Source organism: Neolamprologus brichardi, chromosome 11 (assembly GCF_056152115.1).
Source record: "Neolamprologus brichardi isolate AB-2024 chromosome 11, ASM5615211v1, whole genome shotgun sequence".
Lineage (NCBI taxonomy): Eukaryota > Metazoa > Chordata > Actinopteri > Cichliformes > Cichlidae > Neolamprologus > Neolamprologus brichardi.
The window spans coordinates 17,204,070-17,226,184 of NC_142114.1; the positions used below are offsets into that span (position 1 = coordinate 17,204,070).

Here is a 22,115-nt window from a genome sequence, read left to right on the forward strand (position 1 = left end):
CTCCCAGTCTCTGAATCACTGTTGATGTTGTCCTGCAGCCTCCGCTGAAAACTGGTTTTGCCTACAAATCCATTGCATGCTGCTTTGCCCCTCTCTGTTCATTGTTCACTCCATCTCTGGCTCCCTCCCTCCTCTTTCTCTCAGCATCACTCCCTGGGAACCCACTTTTTTTTTCTCTTCTACTCAGTATTTCATGTTGCCTTTCTCTGCATCTCCCACTCCCCATTTTCTTCTCAATGTGCCTCTCTTCCCCCATTTTTCTGTGCATCTCTTCCTCTCATTAGCCCTAATCAGACTGAGAGAGGAGTTCACTATTGTGTATCCAGCGTGTGAGTGGATTTTTAAAAATCTCTTTTTCCTGATTTGTTTAGTGCACACAGTTGGCTGGCAGCTTTGCATTTTTACTCTTTCTCTTGTTAATCTGGTCAGGGTTCAGTCTGGTGCTCTGGAGAGAGATTGGTCAGGTTGATGTTGGTGGGGGTCGGCATTAGAAGTGCGCCCCAGCTATGAAGTCAGCGAGGGGTTAGACTCCGCTAATCCGTGTTAACAGATTAATTATCTTTGGGTAATATCGTGTCACTGCGGTGTTGTGAAGTCGCTCGGGTGTTAGGCTATGAAGGGCTACAGTGCAACGATAAAGAGTCCCTTAGGGGTGTCTCCTCAATCTTAATCCCCCTTTCTCTCTCTCTCTCTCTCTCCCTCTCTCCATCTATCTCACTCTCTCCCACTCTCACTCACTCGCGCTCACTCAGAGATCCTCTCCCATCCATCAACACAAGCACCTCTCTACTGTCATCAGACGACCAGACACTTATCGGCCATTTAATATTTGAATAACTACCAGAATTGCCGTCTTCATTTTTGTGCTTTTTGTCATATTTTTGGCATGTCTCCAAGCCATTTTTTCAGGATGATGTTTTCTCAAGAGCATCAGGCGGTGATGGCTGGCAGTATACCTCTCTGAGTGGTTAAATATTTCACGGACGCCGGCAGAGAGAAGAGACAGAAGGAGAGAGAAACCTCCCAACACAACCGACAGAGGTAAGAGACTGACCCCTCTCTTTGTCGATTAGTGGCTTAATTGCTGATGTACTTGCAGAGATTGGCCAATTAAAAATGTACATTACACCAAATCACAGTGTTTTCCCAATTTGGGCTCACGCTTATCTTGGCAAATATGATTAATGGATGATCATGACACCATTAGACTGTGTTGCCAAAGGAGATCCATGCTTATCTTTTCCAACCACGACACTTAATAGGGGTCTGCTGCCTATCAGAGTAATGTGAAAATGCTGTATTGAGTTTTATTGCAGTTTCTCAGGGAAATCCTATGCTTTCCACCTAATTGGAGTTTCATATGACTTGGAGCTTGTCTTTTTTCATGATTTTCACCATCTGCAGGATAATTTACTGTCATCAATGGGAACACACTGTGTCACCCTCAACTTCATGCCATGCTGGACCCCTCGCACACATCAAAGCTTTGATTTGCACTGACTTTCTGAGTACGAGCTGCACTCGCTTACCTTCGGTCAGCTGACTTTGAAGGTTCATTGTTGCAGCTGAACATTAATTTTGAACATAGACGTGAGGTAGAAATTTATTTTGAGGTTTGACTGTCCCTCGGCTTTTACATGGGAGAGGAATTCAACTATACAGAGACGTTACTGAATTTCTTCTGGCCGATGAAGTGTCAAGAGGGTTTTTTTTTAATGTTGTGTCATAAATTCTGGTTATCAAGGTTGGTTTTAAGAAGCTCCACGCACAGGCTGTTATGTGAACGATAACAGGTTTTATGAGCCCAGACTGCAAACGAGCATAGTTCCAGCAGCAAGCCAACAGCATTATTTATATCTTGTGATTCAAAGAGATGTAGCCTCATAAAAAAAGAAAAGGTGCAGAATGATTTTCCCCGTGCTAAAGATGATCCTAAATTCAGCTGACAGAAGATGCTTCAGCCTTATTCCCATTAGCTGCCTCACAAAATGGCCCTTTTTTAAAAAAATCAGACATCATGGAGTCTCGTATAAACCAACTGAGTATATCTTCTGTGTTTTCTGAGCTCTGCACAGACAAAAGACAACACATTTGTTCTCCTGCTTTGTTTTCTTTTTATTTATTTATTTAGTTATTTAGTTATTTAGTTATCTCTCAGAGCTCAGAGCCATGGTGAGAATCTGTGGTTTTCCTCCATCTCTTTCATTGTCTCTCGTGTTCTTTCCTTCTCCTTTTTTCATCTTTTCTCTCCACCAACTGTGCCTAAAATCACATTTATTTGCCTTCAGTTACGCAATGGTAGCTGGCATAATAACAAGCTGGCAGGAAACATCATGTCAACTTGAGGGTTTTTATCTATGACAACTGCTGAGTAACTGGAGCTCCTCCTGGACTGTAACCACCCCCCACCCCCTCCCATCAAACTTCCATCAGCGCCTCATTAGGTGTTCCTCTACTTTTTGGTTTTGCAGCAGAATCCTACCTGAACTTTGACCAGACATCTGTCATAACTGTGCATTTCCTCTTTCTCACACCCTGACCGGCTTAATTTTGTGCATGAATTGATCCAGATAGCTTTGCTCTCAGGCTATTGACTCATATCGCTTTACCATTAACTATTCAGCAATGGCATTTATGTGAGGTTTTCTGCTTCTGTTACCACTGATGGGCCTCACAGTGACATTCACTGCATTGTTGTTCGTCAAAGGAAGTGCTTTTCCACACTGACCCACTTCTCATCAGGTTCTCCTTTGATGTTGAATTAGTCCCTTACTTGTTATGGATCTCAAAGAGCTTTTACCCTCAAAGTTTGATAAATGCATCTCATAGACATGCTTCAATATAGATAACCTAATAAACACACTTAAGATAAATGGTACAGTAGGAAATGTAATACTGGACGACTTAGTACAGAAGTCTGTTTACACTGCCGATTTGTGTTGGATGGATGTAGTTCTCACAGTGTGTGAACCATTATGTTCAGCACAGTTTTAATAAGGGAAATGGAGTGTTGGCTGTGATTTGATTTGTGACAGTTGGGCTGCTGGAACCATTAAGGTGAACAGGCTTATTGTAATGGGCTTAGAGAAGCCCTGTCTGCCCCGTGGGTGAGCCGTTAACTCGTTCTGGGCCGCAAAAATCTGAATGGCCAAACTGTTTGGGCTTTGAATGTGACATGTGGCAAAATCCAAACTTTTATCACGCACAGTATTTAGTACAGTTATGTGCAGTGGCTTGTAAGAATCAGAGCCACTGTGTGGGTGATTCAATAGGAAGAGTGAAAAAAGTGTCTCTTAAGTAGAACATTGTGCTAGCTGAAGCTACTGGACAAATCACAGTGGCTTTAAAACACAGAAATCCAACACAGGCCATCAGTTCAGGGTCTCTTTTTTTTATTATTGAATAGTGATTAGAGGCAGAGTCGTATCTGTCTGTGATATCAGCATTGAGCTGCTCTGTATAGCCTCTATATTTAAGTGACAGTGCTGTTGTTGTGAATGGTTGTCTCTCCTGCCGCCTAAAAATGCTCCTTTGTCGAACAGTAAAGCTCTGACGGTCTCTTAATCTGGGCAGCCGGTATCAGAAGCCTACCAGACTCTGTCTTGCCCTCTGTTCCATCTCTGCTCCTTCATTGTAATGAGTATTCCAGTGTGTGTTTTAGCTAACCGGATTTGCCCTTTGTATTTACCCTACTTTCACCCCCTCCCCTTGACCAGCTTTAGTAAGATGCACTGAACAGTGGGGGAGATGGTCAAGAATTGTGCAGCCTTTTCTCTTTCATAGCCTTCACTGTACCTTGTCTGCGGTTTTTCTTTACTTTATACTCCAGAGAACACACTTCAGAAACCCCGAACTATACGTTCCCTGCATGCAGAGGCTTGTCGCATACTACTATTCATTATATTAGAGAAAGGAATGGCATAAATAACAGTGATATCTATGTTTCTTTAAGCCAGTGCATTTAAATGTAATTGTATTTGCTTTTTGATCGTATTTTACACTTTATTCAATATTACAAGTGGAGAGAGACAAAATAAATGTGAGGAAAGAGAGTCAGTATGCATGAAAGTTTAGCCTGCCAGATATTGAACCGGGGAGTCAGCGCTGACTGAATTTATGCCCATGTGGTCTGTGGCTAACCAAACAACTGCCAGTTGGCCCTATGAAAGATCTTTCTTTGCAACTAGGCAAAAAAAATTAAGAAAATTTGATTTCATCTTATTTCGACCATGTAAACAATATTCAAAGTTTATTTAGCAAAGAAAAGAAGAGACAAAAATACTGTACATATTAAAGCTAATGCATTTCAATATTGCTTCAACTGTTACAGATCAAAAAACTAGTGGGAGGAAGTACACACTTATTTAATCCCACCCAGTTTAAGATGTTATAAAACACAGAAAGATCTCCTGATCATGTATTAATGGAATTATTTAACATTTAATTTGATTAATAGACCAGTGAAACTAACAAATAATATTTTAAACTTAAACATAAAAGGTAAAAAAGAGAAAGTTGCCAACAAAATAGTAACATTTTAAAAATCTTTAGCAAAGCTTAAAAACTAATCAACAAAATTATAAAAGTGTAATAAAATTGCAACAATTAAAAACCAACAAGAGCAATGGTTAGGAGGTAATTAAGAGCAACACGAACGATGAGGCATCTTAAGCAAAAGCAACACTAGAAACATACGTTTCTTTTAAAAAAGTAGAATATCTCGGATGCTGAGACTGCTTGTGTCACAGCTTGGAATCACAGCTGCTTTGGACTGATCAAGTTTTCTGCTCATCTCAGGCAATCGTTTGTCATGAAGTCTAGTTATCACCTGCAAATGATGCTTGAAGACATTAATAGTAACCTCTCTTTCCTCTCAGCTTCACCCTGTGCTCAGGAAGACCTTCATCCCTCCTGAACCTCTTTCCTCTCTTCCATTCTTCACATCCTGGTTATTCTGACCCCTCTTTCTTGCCTCCTATAGGGTGGAGGAGGGGACTGGTGGCAGCAGAAAATGGCTACCATGACTACGGTACCCAGCTATAACCCTTCGCTGTGGGTGAGAATGTGTCACGCCCTGCCCCGGCTGGACTTCTCCATGCAGATGAGGGACAACGTTTTTGTCCCTGTCAGCTGGGAGTACCAGCAGGTAACCGACACCTGCCACTCGTGCCACACTGTAACCACATGCTGTGCTGTGGCTGTCCAGTCTGAGGTGCCAGATCGCATAATAATTACAGCCCTGTTACTCAATTTGCAGTTGCAGATACAATTGATATTTTACTACAACTTGTGGCACATTGTGCTATAAATTGTTCCACAAATTTCTACATGTCAGAGCAACCTGTAGCAATATGATAATGGCATTTACAGGCCTTTAAAAGCACAATTATTGGTGCAGTATGTCAGATCTTGTCATTCCTCACCTTGATTTTGATGCTTTAATCGCCCTTTTGAACCATATCGATTGGAGCTATTTTATGCAATTTGGTATCAGGTAGTGCAAGATATTCAACATGGCGGGAACCCGCTGGAAGGTTTCCACAGCTGCTATTGTGCTCATGGTCCTGTTTGTGCTGTAAAATGCAAGGTTCATCCCTCTCTTCCAGCAAGCGCTCATGCAAGCGCTCCAGCTAGCCATGTCTCACAGTGTTTGTGACTTCTCTGCAGTACAAAGAGGAGGTGGAGGGGGGGACTCAAATTATCCTGCAGAACAGAAAGACAAAAGAAACTGAAAGTGCTCAGAGAGGGAATGAGTAATGCAAGGTTTTCCGAAGAGAAAGCCGGGCAGAGAGAGAACGAGAGAGACAGAGAGAGGGAAGGCAAAGTGAGTGAGTGAGAGTGGGAACGAGAGAGACTGGCAGTGAATGTATTTAAGTAGGTCACAGATTATTAATAGAGATTCAGTGGTGTGGATAGAAAGAAAGAGAGGGGGGAGAGAAAGAGAGTGGGAACGAGTGAGAACGTGGGGAAAGAGGGATTGGGGGAGTGGAGCGAAGGGGACGGGCTTCAGAGGACATGAGGTAAGAATGGAGGGAAGGTGGAGGAATGGGGCAGATGGATGGAGGATAATACTGTAGATATGTGGCTGATATGTGGCTTCAGCTGTGTTGATTTTATGACGTGAAGCCTGATGAAAAGCAAAAGGCTGAAATGGCTCAGTGACATTAGAATCCAGCAAGGTGCACAGACTGATGGGAATTCAGGGGTAAAAATCTTTGAAACAAGTTGCATTAATCCTGTGGGGTATGCGTTATATGTGTCTTTATCCCTGATTTATATCCTCACACCTTTTTTTATAACCATCTCCTGCTGTTAGTGGAGGCAGGGCAATCTGACAAGCACCGAAATTTAACAGGATTAGTCAGTATTCTTGTAAAAATGGAATCAAAGTGCCATTTTTCTTTTCTTTTTTTTTATATTCACTGACTCATCCTCTGATATTTTCCCCCTCCTCTTCCTTTTTTCAGACTTTGCTGGTTTTGTCCAGTTTATCAGCCATCGCTCTTGTTATCTCCCTATTGGTGGTTCTCTCCTTCCTCATACACTACTGCTGCTGTCACCGTGGTGACCGGAACGAAGGATCAGAAGAAGAGGAGGAGGATGAGGATGGCAGCACGGGTCACGGTTACAGTGGGAAGAAGGGGCGGGGAATCTGCTGTGTCACGTGGGTGGCGGTGGCGGCTGTCACGCTCTGCTGGTGAGAAAGAGTTTTTAGACGTCACTGTACTTCCTGGCAAATGTACACACGACGCCTTTTGGCAGTAGTTGAAGAAGTATTCAGATGTTTTTCTCAAACAGAACCAATCACACTCATTTCTGGCTCATTATTTTTTTATCTATAGACTCCTCTAGAGTCAGTTTGCATCATTCACAGCTCAAACCAATATCTATCAAAAACTGGGCCTTGGTGCAGCCCTCCAGTTCATCCTCTCATTGAAAAAGTAATTTTATCTCAGGGCACCTTCCCTTTAGCTCTTTACCTTCTGAATGCTTCAGAGTAACCCTTGAAGCTCTTTTTGAACTAAACAGTTTCTGTCAGAGTGAGGGTCGTCTCTGCCTTTGCAGCTACCTTTGAAAAACCCAGAAACTATTTTAATGGATATCAAACCACATCTTTATTGATATGGGTTAGTCATCATTCATGCAGCTGTCTGCCTATCCCTCTTCTTTCATCTATACCCATCCATCCATCCATCCATTTAATATTTAATTTACATCAAATAATTGCACAGAGCCAAGTTGCACACCTACATAGTCATTCATTCATTTTTGATGCATCATAATTTTTCATTAACTACATTTTAGAGAGAAATAATTCACAACAGTTAACTCTACTTTTTAATTATAATTGGAGATAAAAACACATAACTACTTTGTACATTTCATTGATACATTTATGGAGTCTAAAACATGTTTTTCAACCATCTAAAAATACAGCAGTTAAATCTGTGCGACAGTATATAGATCAGCACACTTGGGTCAAACCAGAATTAATCTGTTATATTTCTTTTGGTTTTTAAACCATAATGTTTTAACCATCATGAACCCAAAGGTTTAAGACTGCAAAAAACAATTTCACAGCTATTTAATTATAAACACACACTAGGATATCCTATCAGCCACTCCAACAGTAAACCACTCTTTGATTTATTGTCTATTTAAGTGTGAATTTGACCATAATTTGCAATCATGCTCTATTAAAGAAGACTTGAAAATATCAGTTGAGACCATAAAGTTGTCAGGAAAGTTCCTGAGGTGTTAAATTAATTTAGAATTAGGGTAATATTCTCACAGTCTTAAATAATATTGGACTGCAGCCACTTAGATCGCCTCCTGCAGGCCATCAGAAACAATGCAGATTTATAGTGCTTGTGCATTGGCCTCATTTTTTAGGGAAAACATCCACTTCTATGCAGTATATCAAATAAGTGCATTGCCTTAAATATGATAAAATAAACTAGAAAACTGAAATGAAGCTCCCCGTGGAATTAAACTTATTGTATTAAATGTACTTTGCTTTCCAACAGCAGTGAAGCTGTGAATCACAAGCTGTCACCTCCATCATCTCCATCGTCATGTGTTCTTTCCGTCTCTCACTCAGTCGCTGATGTGTTTATAATAAAGACTGGCCCAGACAGCAGCTGACAGTCATGTGACGTTGCTGTTTCCCAACCACAGGGCAACAATTGCACTGTTAGCTGTGTGTGTGTTGGCATTAAAGTGTGTTTGTGGATCATCTCAGCTCTCCCACCTACGGTACAGCAGTCATTTACCCACCGGTGTTCCCTGCAGCTCCGGTGACCATGCAGTCATCAAGTCAGTACATTGTGTTCACTGTATATTGCACAATTGCTGCCTGACATCTGTCCAAAGCACTGCAGTTTAACGGAAGTGTGAGTCACTCAGAGTAAGCTCTGCTCCCCATCAGACATTTTAAGTCTGAAGCTCCATCCCAGCTGCATAAGAAAATTATAGTGCCATTTAAAGCTTCAGCAGCACTTGTTATTATATTCCAGTCCATTGCCTGCCTAGTTATATACACTGAGACTACATCACAGGAAATAATGTGCTGCCGATTTGATTTCGGCTGCTTTAATGATTTCAGCACATGCAGACTGTAGGTGTTTGAGTTGGTTCGTGTCTCCCCCTTATGGAGCATAATGTGATGTCATAGTCATCGTCTCCTCTGATGCTCAATAAGGCTCTCTGTGCTGGACTGAATGAAGAAATTGTGCTGCGGTTTACTGTTAACAAATATTTATTGTCCTCCTGTTTTCTCCAGATGGTAACCTTTGGCCTCCAGTATGAAACAAGCGTGTGTCATTTTTAAAATGCAGCTGCATTAGACAGCATTTAGGTTTGACAGTTTGAAATGCAAAGCACACACAGACACAGGCACACATTCCTTCTCCCCCCCCCCCTCCGCTTTCTAATCTGGGTCACATACTTTGTGGGAGATTGGGTCATACCATTCCTCTTGGGTTTGAGGGGATTTGATGAACATCTGGCCTGGGCCTTAATCTGAATATTTGAATAACAGAGAAATGTGTAAACACGTCGCTATGTTTTACATTTTGAATATTTTCCTTGCCGATGCTGTGAGTCATCTTTTTTTCTCCCATCAACTGTTTATTCCATCCCCTGCTCACCACTGGTGGTATGCTCATCCAGAGTGCACATATGACATCCTCACCAGCTCTATCTCCTCCTGTCACATTCATTTAAAATGTACATCCATGCTGAATTAAACATTACATTTATGCCTCTGCTATCTGTTCTCCTGTCCCCCTCTTTCTCTCTCCCTGTCACCCTCCCACAATGTTTTCATGTTTCCCCCCCCCCCCCCCCCTCTCTCTCTCATGCAGTGTTGCCATAGGCATCGGTTTCTATGGCAACAGTGAGGCTAATGATGGGATGTATCAGTTGACCTCGTCTCTTCTCACAGCCAATTATACGCTAGCTTCCATCGATCTGCTGGTGAGTGGTGCTCTCTGCAAGTAAAATGTCATGCAAAGTGTTTACTGTATGACTGTGTGTGTGTGAGAGAGAGAGAGACAGAGTGTGAGAGAGAGGAAGACAGATGGGGTGAATTTGTTCATGAGGTCTGCAGAGAGGGAAAGAAAATCAGATACAAACTTCTGTTTCATTGATCTCTGTGGTCAGACAGTGGTTTATGTGTCAAACTACTAAATGGCACAAGCCAACAAATCTGTGCATATTACACACGAATTAGAGAAGATATACTCTATTCATTCTAAATGCTGGCTCAATTGAAAGCCTATAACAAAAAACTTTAATAAGTACATTAAATGGCATTTTATAGTTCAATACAACACAGCATGGCTAACTGCATACAAGAAAGAAACTCAGCAAAGCTGAGAAATAAGGTCAATTGAAACAAGGAGTTAAATACTTAAACTATTACATTAAAAAAAAAATCCATTTAAATGAATAGTGTAGTGCAATAACGTGGTGTGACAGTGCAGATTTATGTTTACATGAGAGAACAGATTACTCTCTGTAAGGCAGATTTGCTGCATTGCATGAGAAATACCACTGCATGATGCAAAGAATATACATAAAGAGTTACATCAGCTCTTAAACTAACACCTGAGAAACTGTAGGAAGATATGGAAAAGGAAAAAAAAAATACAATATGTGGTTAAAAAATGAGACAATCGACCACACTTCTAAGAATTACATACTTGAAATTGTTTAGAGAAGTAGTGAAGAAAGTTAAGAGAAAGATACTTTATTCAATCTACTCCTAACCTAATTAATCTTTATAAGCAGTGTTTCTAGTGATGATTGATATGATCAGTGGAAAAGTGAAGCGAAGTTTCAAGGCTTACAAAATCTTTTGATTTTGGTTAAAAAATAAAATTACGATAATTAAGAAATAAAACTGAGTTTTCCTCAAATTGGAGAATTCAGGTTTGTTTCCCAAATTACCTCCAGGCTCATAATCACTGCATGCTCAGAGAAACTACAAACCCCCCAAAGAGCTATATCTCAGACTCTACAGGCATCAGATAGCATGTTAAATGTTGCAGTTGGTGGTAGTACAATTAGAAAAAGACTGCACATGGTGTGGCTTGTTTGGAGGGTTGCAGGAGAAGGTCTTTTCATGAGGTTAGGTTTGCAAAGTTGAATCTCAACAAACCACAAGACTCATGGAACAATGTCCTTTGGATGAGACCAAAGTGGGGATGTTAGAGAATACAAAGGAATTGATTCAATAATTAATATAAAAAAAATTAATTACTTTATGGATAATAACAAAAAAAATCAAATTTCTGCAGTAACTTTAAAAACTCTTTTTTGTGAATCACTAATTGTTTTACATGACAGCTTTCCTCCACCACTAGAAACATAATGCAAACTATTCCTACAGTTGCCTCAACCTTTGCACAAAGACTTTTAGGGATAAACTATGTTGATGTGATGTTTCATTCTTTATTAGGGCAGTACTGTACTGCAGGAAGTAGTGCTTTTGTAAAGTAAGGTTGGGGCATCAGTTCACCCTACAGCAAGATGATGTCCCAAAAACATTAGGTAAGGATAAGGATGATGAAAGAGCAGCACGGTCTCCAAATTAAACTCCAACTTCTGCAGCGTATCACTGCTAACAGGATGAAAACCACAACCGTCCCGAAAAGACCTTAAAATATGGAGACAGAGACATAAAGATGGCAAACACATATGAGAAGTAGTGAAGTATTCAGAAGTTTGATAAGTGTAAATTTGCATCATAGACTATGAGAGCCATTCTGAGGCGCCGAGGATGTCCAACATCTTTAGCTCTCTGTTTCCTACACCAGGATTTTATGACCCTATGAGCATCATCAAGCTCACTTTGTGGTTTCAGTCCTACTTTACTCCCCTCACATTCCTCCTTCCTCCCTCAAGATTTCAGACACAATTACTGGACTTCAGCTGTCTATCTCTGGACCACTGGCCTCGATGGAGGAGTTATTTACTGGCAGCAAACCCTTCCTGGTTTCGACGCGGAACTGCCGGCGGTTATCTGAGAACGTCATCAACCTCCTCTCCTCCATCTCCCTGGCTCGGTCCAGCATTGACACTGGGCTGGGGAATGACAGCAGTATCAGCGGGGCGTCCATCACGCCTCTGACCCCGGTACCGCCCTCTGTGGCGCCTACAGTGGTGCCTAACGGCGGCTTAATGGCCAGCCCCTTCTCACCTGGCTGGGCGGCCAACACACTGATGGTCAATGAGGACTACAGGTAAGGCTGCACAGTTCAGGATAATATAAATTAATAATACAGTTTATCAGTTTGAATGACTAATCTATTATTCATGCAGCATTTTCACGGGGTGAAAAGAAGCAGTTCTTACACCAGTTCAAATACCAAACTAGTGCTTTTACAGCCTGAGATAATGTGACAATGTGAGCTTTTGTTTTTTTTTTTTACTTGTTTATGAGAGAATTATTTGTTACAGTTAGAAAAGCCCATGAGATTTATACCCAGTGCTTTAAAAATAGAAATTAACAGCTACCTTTCAGGTTACCTTGTCAGGGTTGGAAGGTGTTTATGTATTTCTGCAAAAAGCTCTTTGCCTTACAAACTTCCATAAGCTGTCTGCAAACACAGCCACACTCTTATTCCTACGATGCTGTGAGAGGCTGCCAGACGTCCTGCCCCAGCCCCTCATAAATGTTGCATGTTTATTAAGATGTGCTTGTTGATGTAATGCCATTTCCCCCCCAGTTATATTATGTTGATGGGCTGCTTTTATATTCCATATTGGAAACTTTTCAGTTGATAAATAAAAGCTAACAAGTATATCCTAGCTTAGATAAATAACGTCAGTCAAGTAATAACAATGTCCTCATAAACAAAGCAGATTGTTCCCTTGTTGCAGGGAGAGGGGAAGGAAAGTTCAAGCTCCTCCTGACTCATTTTACACAGGCAGCAGTTTTGATTCTGGGAACAATTGCTGGTGACTGAATGTTTATCCAAGATCAGGCGGAAGAATCGAAATGTGATCAGATCTGCCCAGTGGTGATTTGGGGAAAAGACACATACATGAATTTTACATAACATTGGTTAAATTATTATATTTTATTTTTCAAAGAGTATTTTTCTTTCGCCCTCAAAAATTGCTCAAATAAAAGTGAAAATTACTTTTATTTATTTCTTGATCATCTTATAATTCATGTCCCCAGTAAAACCAGGACTTTTAAATTAAAAACTAGATATTAAATGCAACTAGCTCCATCGCAAGTAAACAAGTTCATAAAGCATCATTACTTTACCAAGAAGATAAAAAAACATTTCCACATGTTTTTTTTTTCTAGTTGTAAACACTGCTACCGCATTTATCCCCATTGTTGAGGCAAAATCATCATGGCCAGAGGATTCAAAATCCATAAAAAACATTGCAATTGCTACTAAAAACCTGAGAAAACAGAAATTTGCTTTCAGGAACTCTGTGGGATTAATGGGCACAACATAGCAGTTGTGCTATGATAGTAAGATGTGATGTTTTCTATTAAGTAGCTTGTATGCAAGTATGGATTGATGATAAATGGTGATGGATATGTACTTACACAGACATGTAGAAAGGTATATGGATGGATAGAAAATAGATGGGTGGATCATGGGTAGATAGGTAGGGGGTGAATCCATGGATGGATGTAAAGATGATAGACTGATATATAAATAGACAGATGTAGGTACATGAATGTATAAATGGGTAGATATGGGTGGATGGATAGATAGATATCCCATATTAGAAAAATGTTGATTGGACTTTAAGTAAAATTTTGGTCAAGTTGCTGTTAAGCAAGGATTGATATTGTAATTAACACACAGTAATATGTGTGTGTGTTGTAGGTGGCTGTCTTATGTGTTGCTGCTGCTCCTTGACCTCATAGTTTGTCTGTTCATCCTGCTGGGACTCGCCAAACAAGCCCGTTGGCTGCTCATCCTGTGAGTACACACACATTTGTATCTTTAGACACATACCACACAAAAACTGGATTGATGGCAATGGGTGTCCTCTTGGTTGAAGAGTTTCTGTCCCCCCGCCCCTCCCCCCCCATCCACAGGATGACAGTGCTGGCTTGGCTGGCCCTCTTCCTAAGCTGGGGCTCCCTGGGTTTGGAGACAGCCACTGTGGTGGTGAGTAGACTCAGTAAAACTGCGATACAGACTGGCTATAGTGGAGAGAAGAGAGCTTTAGGAGGCCGACCCCTGATGGCAAGCCAAAGTAATGTGCATATATGTGCTTATGTGTGAATTCTGTGCCTATTGTGCTAAACTGTGAAAAGACCTGCCTCCTAGGGAACGCTGCAGTCATTGCAGAGGACCAAGGAGGCAGGAAAATGGGGCAGAGATTAAAGATTCAATGTGCGTGTGCACGAGTGCGTTTGCGAACAAAGTGTGTTTATGCAGCAAAGTGCGTGTTTTACATGCAAGTGTGTTTGCAAGTGTGTGGGTTGTTGGCTTCAAGAAGTAAAGATAGAGAAGTGCTTTCAACAAGAGTGAGGAGGGGAGAGGAGGAGCAGGAGAGTGCATCTTGAGATCACTTTTAGAGCGAGAGCAAGCAAGTAAGTGATAGAGAGAGACAGAGAGTGGGGAAACCGTCAGCTTGCGAAGGCATTTGGCTCCACGAGTCTTTACAGTGAGCATACACAAAAAAATTTGTACTGTAAAATAAAGTTTTAAATGGACAGTGTTTGGCTGAAGGTCTACTTTTTACTTGTATAGAAAATGCCTCAATGTGCCATTTGTTATCATCAGCAGTCGAGTTTTAGATGGTGACATTTACCAGTAACAAAGAGCATAAAGAGCATTTTTATGTCCAAAACAGAGGGCTGTCCATATGAACTATTTCTCTTTTAAAAGCGCCCATTCTCTTTGAAGAGGAGACTTTGTTGGTGTGCGTGTGAAAAAAGAGTAAAGGGTGGGTGTTTTTCTGCATGGCTGCTCAGTTTAAGAGTCTCAGTGTCATGTGGGGCTGCCGGGAGATGTCCCAAGGCCTGTGGGTCCACACAGGGCTGCTCTGTCCCTGGTCACTGACAGGGAAACAATAGGCCAGCTGTGGGCCTCTCAACCTTATTCTGGCCACCATCGTCGCTTTCTCATTCCGTCAGCAGGCTCTCTGTGTGGCTCTTGCACCCTCTTCTGGTCGGGCGATCTCAGGCTGAGAGAGTTTGTGGGAGTACACTCTCTGAACCGAAGTGCGCCAACCTCAAAAACACAGATGATATTAAAAAAGAGGCAAAATGAAAGAGTGATCTAACAGCAGAAGAGGAGAGCATGGGAAGAGGAGGGGGGTGTCGATATTTGCTGCTGTGTTGTCTGATGCTGTCAGTTATCTGTAGAGACAAGTATGTCAGTTGGTCACTGTGTCTACAAATGTTTTCCTATCTGATCATTTCTCTTGCCCTCCCTCTTCCCCCTCACCTCTTCCTCACTCTCGCTATCCTCCTGTCATCCTCTCTCACTCTCCCCGTCACTCTCGCCAGGCTCTCAGTGACTTCTGCTCAGATCCAAACGCGTTTGTCCTTAACTCCACCCACTTCAACAGTGGGACCAGCTCAGGTACAGATTCCCTCTCTGAGCAACACTTTCTGGAAAATCTAGTTGTTTTCCACGCCTGCCATGCACTTGATTTACCCCCTGCCCCAAATGTGCTTTTGCTAGCAGAATCCAATATAATGACAGATGACTGTTTCCACATTTTTTCCTATTGTGCATTGATCTTTTGTGCACTGCTGTTTTGTTGGCCACCCAGACGTGTTGGATTATTACCTGACCTGCAACAGGCGCATGAACAGTCCATTCCAGCAGGTAATGCCACCTCTGCCAGTCAGCGTATTACATTTGCAGGCATTTGCTGATTCTCTGACCCAGAGTGATTCAAAGGGAGTGAGCAGATAGTATGTCAAAGTTTCTGAAGGGCAGTTGGAGGGGGAAAAAAAAACTGAGGACAGGATGCGCAGCTGTTGCTACGTGTCCTGTCCTTAAATGATTTAGTCCCTCGACGAGTAGCTACACTCTCAGCACATTAATGCTATGTTTGAGAAACAATGCCAAATAAAACCTCTGATTTCCACTGACTATATTGACTTGTTGGCTTTAGCTGCTGACCCAGTCACAGAGGGCACTCTCAAACATTCACACACATCTCTCCAGTCTGGACAGAAATGCTCTCACACAGTTCCCCAAAGCTGAGGTATGTGGACTACTTACTTTTATGAAATACTACATTTTCTGCACGTGGACCGCCTCCTCAGTGGTTTTCTCACATTCTGGAATTTCTATGTCGTTGCAGAAATCACTCAGGGATGTTCAACAGATACTCAACTCAACAGAGGGCAACTTTCATCAGCTGGTGGCACTACTTAACTGCCGGGGTCTGAATAAGGTGATCAGAAGAACTCGGCACTGCTCGCTACTGTGCTGCTCTATTCTCATTTATTCATTTCTGTATTTTTCTGCCATTTTATTTTAGGACTACATTGACTCACTGAAAGGCCTGTGCTATGATGGGATGGAGGGATTGCTCTACCTCTCCCTTTACTCTTTTCTCTCTGCTCTGGCCTTCACTGCCATCCTCTGCTCTCTACCTGGTGCCTGGAGGAGCTTCCCCAGGTGAGAAAAGAAAACAGTAAAGTGCACGTCTCCAGTGTAACACAATAGAAATGTGGGGTATAAATACTGACACTGAGAGCACAAGTAAAAGTAGTACATTGTTGTTATGTCTTTAAGAACTGGTCTTTAGTAGAAGTTATTTACATTTGTCTGATTCACAGTGTTGTCATTCAGTTTTGCCTATTTTGCCTAGTAATGCATTTCCTCTAGAAGTGTTTCTCTGTAGCCGATATTGCTGTTTGATATTTGAAGCGCGAAACATCTTGCAGTGTATTCTCCTGCTAAATAAAACCTCATTTTTATTTATTTATTTTTGTGCAGATAGGTTCAGTTTAGTATTTTTGTGCTTAGCAAGCCTACAGAAGCAGGGGTGGGTGGATGGTGGAAGTGGTAGCTGGTTTTCTCTAAATACATGAAATCCATTTGGAGCATTACCTATTACAATTCCATTCAGTTCAGTTTTATTTATATAGCACCGAATCACAGCATCAGTTGCCTCGAGGTGCTTTATAATGTAAGGTAAAGAACAATGATACAGAGAAAACCTCACACACAACCCCCTGTTAAAAAGGACTTGGCGACAGTGGGAAGGAAAAACTCCCTTTTAAGAACCATCTGTCATGACCAGTTACAGTGTAACAAACGGGTTCTTAAAAGTAGACAGGGTCTGTCTCCTGAATCCCAACTGGGAGCTGGTTCCACAGAACAGGGGCCTCAAAGCTGAAGGCTCTGCCTCCCATTGTACTTTTAAATACTCCAGGAACCACAAGTAAACCTGCAGGCTGAGAGCGAAGTGCTCTAATAGAGTGACACGGTACTATGAAGTCTTTAAGATGAGATGGGGCCTGATTATTCAAGATCTTGTATGTGAGAGAAATATTTTAAATTCCTTTCTGGATTTAACAGAGAGTCAATGAGGAGAAGCCAATATGGGAGAAATATGCTCTCTCTTTCTAGTCCCTGTCAGTACTGTCGCTGCAGCATTTTTGGATCAACTAAAGGCTTTTCAGGGAGTTTTTAGGACATCCTGCTAATAACGAATCACAGTAGTCCGGCCTAGAAGTCATAAATGCTTCTAAAGTTCTTCAGGATCACAAGATGAGAGAATTAAATGTCTTTTTAAGTTCAAAACAGAATCCAGTAGCTTGGTATCGTCATATTTTTGCTCTTTTTCTCTCTTTCATGGTCGCCGACAGTGAATCAGAGGAGTACGAAGACTCAGACAGCGAGAGTGAGGACCCCTTCACTTCCCATCAGGCACGTAGACAGACGTCCTCGGGGTCTCAGCGAGGGGCCATGGCCCCCTTCTATAATTACCCAGGGGCAGGGTGGACACCCCCCTTTTCTAGCGCGCCGCCCCTCCCGTGAGTAACACAGACACACAGACACACAGACAGACAGACAGACAGAGAGAACGCACACACACACACACACACACACCCTAAAATTATTATTTTTTAAATACAAGAGGAGGAAGTTGCTGAAACAGATGTTTCTGTTTCAACATCTGGATCCATGAAAAGCTTTTTACACTGGTGTCTCCCCCCGAGCCCCAGACTGTAAAAGTCCAAGAAAATATAAAACAAAAGAGTAAATTCAGAGACTGGCGGAGCACTGTTTTTGTTTTTGTGCAGACACATAGTCTTTTTGCTGAAGTGTGAAATCACATCCCGCCTTCCTTCAGAACATTATTACAGCACAGTTATAGCTATACTGATGAGTGCAGGACAGTCAGCCAGGTTCAAACTCTCCTGCCTTACACACATGCACACACAGGATTAGGCTGAATCCACAGAGCTGTCAGGTTAAGCACATGCATTGCAGACAGACACACAGACAGGTCATTATGGACTACAGCGTAGGCAGAGAAACAGACACAACTCCAGAGGTCTGTCTGTCTGTGTGTCTGTCTATTCGTCTGTCGAGTGTTTCGGGACAGACGACGTAGGCCACTCGGTCATTTCACAGATCTCGTCTCAAATGGCGTCCTGTCTCCTAGCAGTGCGCTGCTGCTGTGTTGGGTGGGGGGCAGGGTGTCATTGACGAGGATGCGCTCGTAAAAACTCCGGCGGTGTGAGGCTCAGGTTGACTATAGGTAACCCCTCCCACACACACCCTCCTGCATCACTCTCATCTCTCACCTCATTGTGGTGTCCAAACCCCTCAGATTATTATCTATCTCTCTCTCTCTCTCTTTGTCCTGCTCCTTTTTTTTCTTCATAATTCCTCCTGCTTCCTGATTAGTTCTCCCTATATGGAGGACCGAAGCAGCCAAAATAAAATAAGCATAAAGAAGTAAATAAACTACTCGAAAAATCAATGAGTATACAAAAGGAATATTTAAGAGAAATGTAGGCATGAACAAATGTATAAATGCAAGAGAAATTCATGTTTTTTTTAAATTGGTTAAATAAAGAAATAGATAAAAAGGAAAAGTACATAATAGAAATATGAACATCAATTTGTGTCGCATTTTGTAAATTAATCGGTGTCTACATTTCTTTTTTTTTTTATTATTATACTCATATATTTACTTCCTTATTTATATTTGTTTTTGGCTGTTTCAGTCCTCTGCATACCTTCAATTTTCTCATCTTACTTTGTTTTGCCCCCCCTCCCTTTACTCCTTTATGCAAAAATCAAAGTATAGTTAGTACTACTAATTTTACTTACTATCCTAATGCAGTGGATCGTCTTGACTCCATATGTGATATTAACGCACAAATACAAAGGTACAAAGAAACTCAGCTAAATACAGTCCACTCCTCTTAAATGGAAGCTGCTCAGGACTGCTTTAAAAGCTTTCTGGGTTTTATCGTGCAGATAAAAAAATTCATTAACAAAGCAACATAACGGCTGAAATGCAGCTGGCAATTCATACCCAGTCCTAAATGCGTGTAATTGCAGATTATTGTGCAAATCCTGTTGTGCATCAGTCAGGAGTGGACTGTACACCTGCTACTGGTGCTCACAGTGTCCTGCCTGAGTGCCAGTAGTACTAATAGCTCTGCTGAGTGCTGTGTTGTCTGCACTATTTCTCTAATCGTTCTTTCTCCTTTTTTCCTTTTACCTGTCCGTGGGTCTCGTCCTCCTGCGGTCCTCCCCCCACCCCCCTTCTGTCTTTCTCAATGTGTCTCACCCCTTCTTTCCCTCTCTTCTTTATCCACTATTCGTCTTCTCCCGCTCTCTTCTGTCCTTGTCTCTTTCTATCTCTATACAGGACTCCAAACGTTTCCTCCAATGGCAACCCTGGCTATGAGAGCCTACCCTTGACTGACAGGCAGTCCCCACCCCCCTCTGTGAGTTCCTCTGTACCTGTGACACCATCGCACTCTGTGCCATTTTTTTCATTGCTGTTAGTGCTCACGCTCGCTTTGATAACGAGTAGCAAACGGACTAACGTGGTTCACTTTTTACTTCAACAGTTTAAAACCTTTAAAAAGTGCAAAGCATATCAGGAAGAACATTTGTCCATTTTGACAACAAAAACTATCAACGCTGGGAAAAGAAATGAACTAAAACCAATTTACAAGGTTTTTCTGGTTATTTTAACGCACATAGGAAGGTTTCAGGTTTATGATACTGTCAGAGACACTGCATGACTTTAATAGCGTCTCCCCCTCATATGTGACCTCCTGAACACCTTTATCTGTCAAGGAAGACCAGGAGATGCAGTTCAAGGTGCCACAAAAATCTACTAAGTGACCTTGATCACGACAAGTTAGTCATGCTCAGCAGTTTTACAATGTTTTGACAAGGTTTCAGCTTAAGTTATAGAGCGCACAGAGTACAGACTTGCAATCTCTACCATCATATAACCTTGCTCTAACAGGTGAACAGACTTTTTTTTATAATGACAGCAAAAGTAATTCTTTGAAAATTCAAATCAGACTCCATCTTCCTGGCAAAAGCTGTAAGATAGGGTTGAAAGTCCAGGTGGCATGATACGGGCTTATTTTGCAGCTACAGGACCTGGACACCTTCCAAACACAGAGTTAACCATTGAACTCTGTATAACAATATACTCTAGAGTCAAATGTGAGGCCATCTGTCAAGCAGCTAAAGCTTGGCCCAAATTCTGTCATGCAACAGGACAATGATCCCAAGCACAGCAGCACATCTGAATGAACAGGAAAAAAACAAAAGAATCTAGGTGGTGCATGGTCAAAATCCAGACCTAGGCCTGACTGAAATTATGTGGTGGGACCTTAAGAGAGCTTTGCATAAACGAATACCTGCAAACCTCAATGAACTGAAACAACGCTGTGAAGGAGAGTGGGGCAAAATGGCTCCACAATAATGTGAGGGAACAATAAAGTCATGCAGAAAGAGCTGTTAAAAGTGCTTCGACAAGCTGCTTTATCATGGGAGGTACTTGAAAGCTTTCCTTTGTACATGACTGTATGACTCAATTTCAACAAGTGAGCAAGCTTTCACTTTCATAATGACAGCTTAAGCAATTCTTTGATGTTTCGGCAGACTTCAGCTTCTGAGAAATTCTGTAAAATGCGCCGGGAACAATGCCAATCAAGATTTTGCTAAATAAAAAAGAACATATTTGGATTTATAGTCTAGTTTATGGACTATAATATGTTGCTTCTGAGGAAAGAATGAAGTAACAGCAATATTTAATTCAGACCATCAGTTTGTGAGGGCCAGCCAATCTGTCACACCAGAGGACAAAATCAGCTGCCTAAAGGCTAAAAGAGCTGAAAATAAAACAGTGATGCTTTAAATGAGCGTAATAGGTGCCGTGTTCTGCTTTGGATCAGCCAATGTTCACATGAATGCATAACAAACGTCTTTTTTTTCTCTTTTACTTTCTCTCCCTGAAACTTCGGACCATCTTGACCTCTCGTCTGTTGAACCCCGTCCTGTTCTCTGGAAGCGCAGTACTCTCCCAGCATGCTGACTGGTTACGGGGGAAGTCAATCACACCCCAACCCCGCCCATTCGAGGAACCTGTATTCACGTTGATTATTATTATTTTTTGTTAGGAAATGTATAGAAAAAAAATGTTTAGTTTTCTTATGAATGGACACTTTAATGAAATGAAAAAGAAACTAATCTAAATAAAATGAATGCTAGGTGTCAAAGTGCGTAACGTCAGTACCACTGAGTATTATCATTATTACTAGTATTATTATTATTATTAAAAGCACTTAAAAGATACAGCCGACAGTGATTCTGCTGCTTGGTTATGCTTTAAACCAAGTGTGCTTGGCCTAAATTCCTCCCTCCCTTTTGTCCAAACTGTGTAAACTGTGGTGAGCCAAGTCAGAATGGTATTGACGTTACTACGTTGTAGTTTTATATTCTTAAATGTATCTGTACCACCACTTTATTTTCGAGTTTTTATATAAATATTGTTGTAGAAAAGCACTGGCACGTAGCAACAAGACACATTTTTTTCTGTGAATGGTTATGCAGTTCCTTCACTTGGTATGATTTTTTTTTTAATTACTTTTTATAGGTGGCGATTCTGTATTTTCCTCGTATTACCTTATGGTACTCTGTATATCTCTCACTGTCTGTAATATCTGAATAATCATGAATCTTTGCTCTTTAAAAAAAAAAAAAAACAAACAAAAAAAACTTGAGGGCTGCCGTGACTCTGTTTTAATGACGGAACGGAGAACCGCCACTCAATCTCTGAGGGTGGAGAACTAGAAATCCCACGCCATGACAGCAGGTACATAGCAATATGAATCTTGCTACTGGTGCTGCAGTAGCCCTACCATAACTAGCAATAATAACTATGTATAGCGTTGGATTTCTGAGATCTCTCCAAGAAGTTTTTGTGTATATATGGTACCAGTGTGAGATTTCATCGAATCCCTCCCTCTCTGACCCCGTTAACCCTTGAATTGAGTTTGTATGGTTATCAATGCTCCTTTTGAATGGCATCCTTTTACACTCGAGAGTCTAATATAAATAAAAATAACTTCAATAACCCGACACTGGTCCTCATCTTCATGTCAACACAAT

General features: G+C 41.5%; 1 protein-coding gene across 3 annotated transcripts; it reads left to right on the forward strand.

The window, feature by feature from the left end:
- Positions 1 to 16: 16 nt before the first annotated feature.
- On the forward strand, positions 17 to 22,080 carry ttyh1 (tweety family member 1). 3 transcript variants are annotated; one of them, XM_006802958.3, is made up of 16 exons: positions 17 to 329; positions 898 to 1,041; positions 4,982 to 5,146; positions 6,468 to 6,697; positions 9,366 to 9,477; positions 11,410 to 11,747; positions 13,362 to 13,457; positions 13,577 to 13,649; positions 14,999 to 15,074; positions 15,268 to 15,323; positions 15,616 to 15,708; positions 15,808 to 15,900; positions 15,988 to 16,127; positions 17,324 to 17,491; positions 19,348 to 19,426; positions 21,021 to 22,080. In XM_006802958.3, exons 3-16 carry the CDS (start codon positions 5,012 to 5,014, stop codon positions 21,102 to 21,104), a joined length of 1,773 nt encoding a protein of 590 aa, XP_006803021.2. In that variant the 5' UTR covers positions 17 to 329; positions 898 to 1,041; positions 4,982 to 5,011; the 3' UTR covers positions 21,105 to 22,080. The 3 variants fall into 3 exon arrangements, with proteins under 3 accessions (XP_006803021.2, XP_006803022.2, XP_006803023.2); XM_006802960.3 differs by lacking the exon at positions 17 to 329 and having other exon boundaries at positions 377 to 1,041; positions 17,324 to 17,384; XM_006802959.3 differs by lacking the exons at positions 17 to 329; positions 19,348 to 19,426 and having other exon boundaries at positions 373 to 1,041.
- Positions 22,081 to 22,115: the final 35 nt, after the last annotated feature.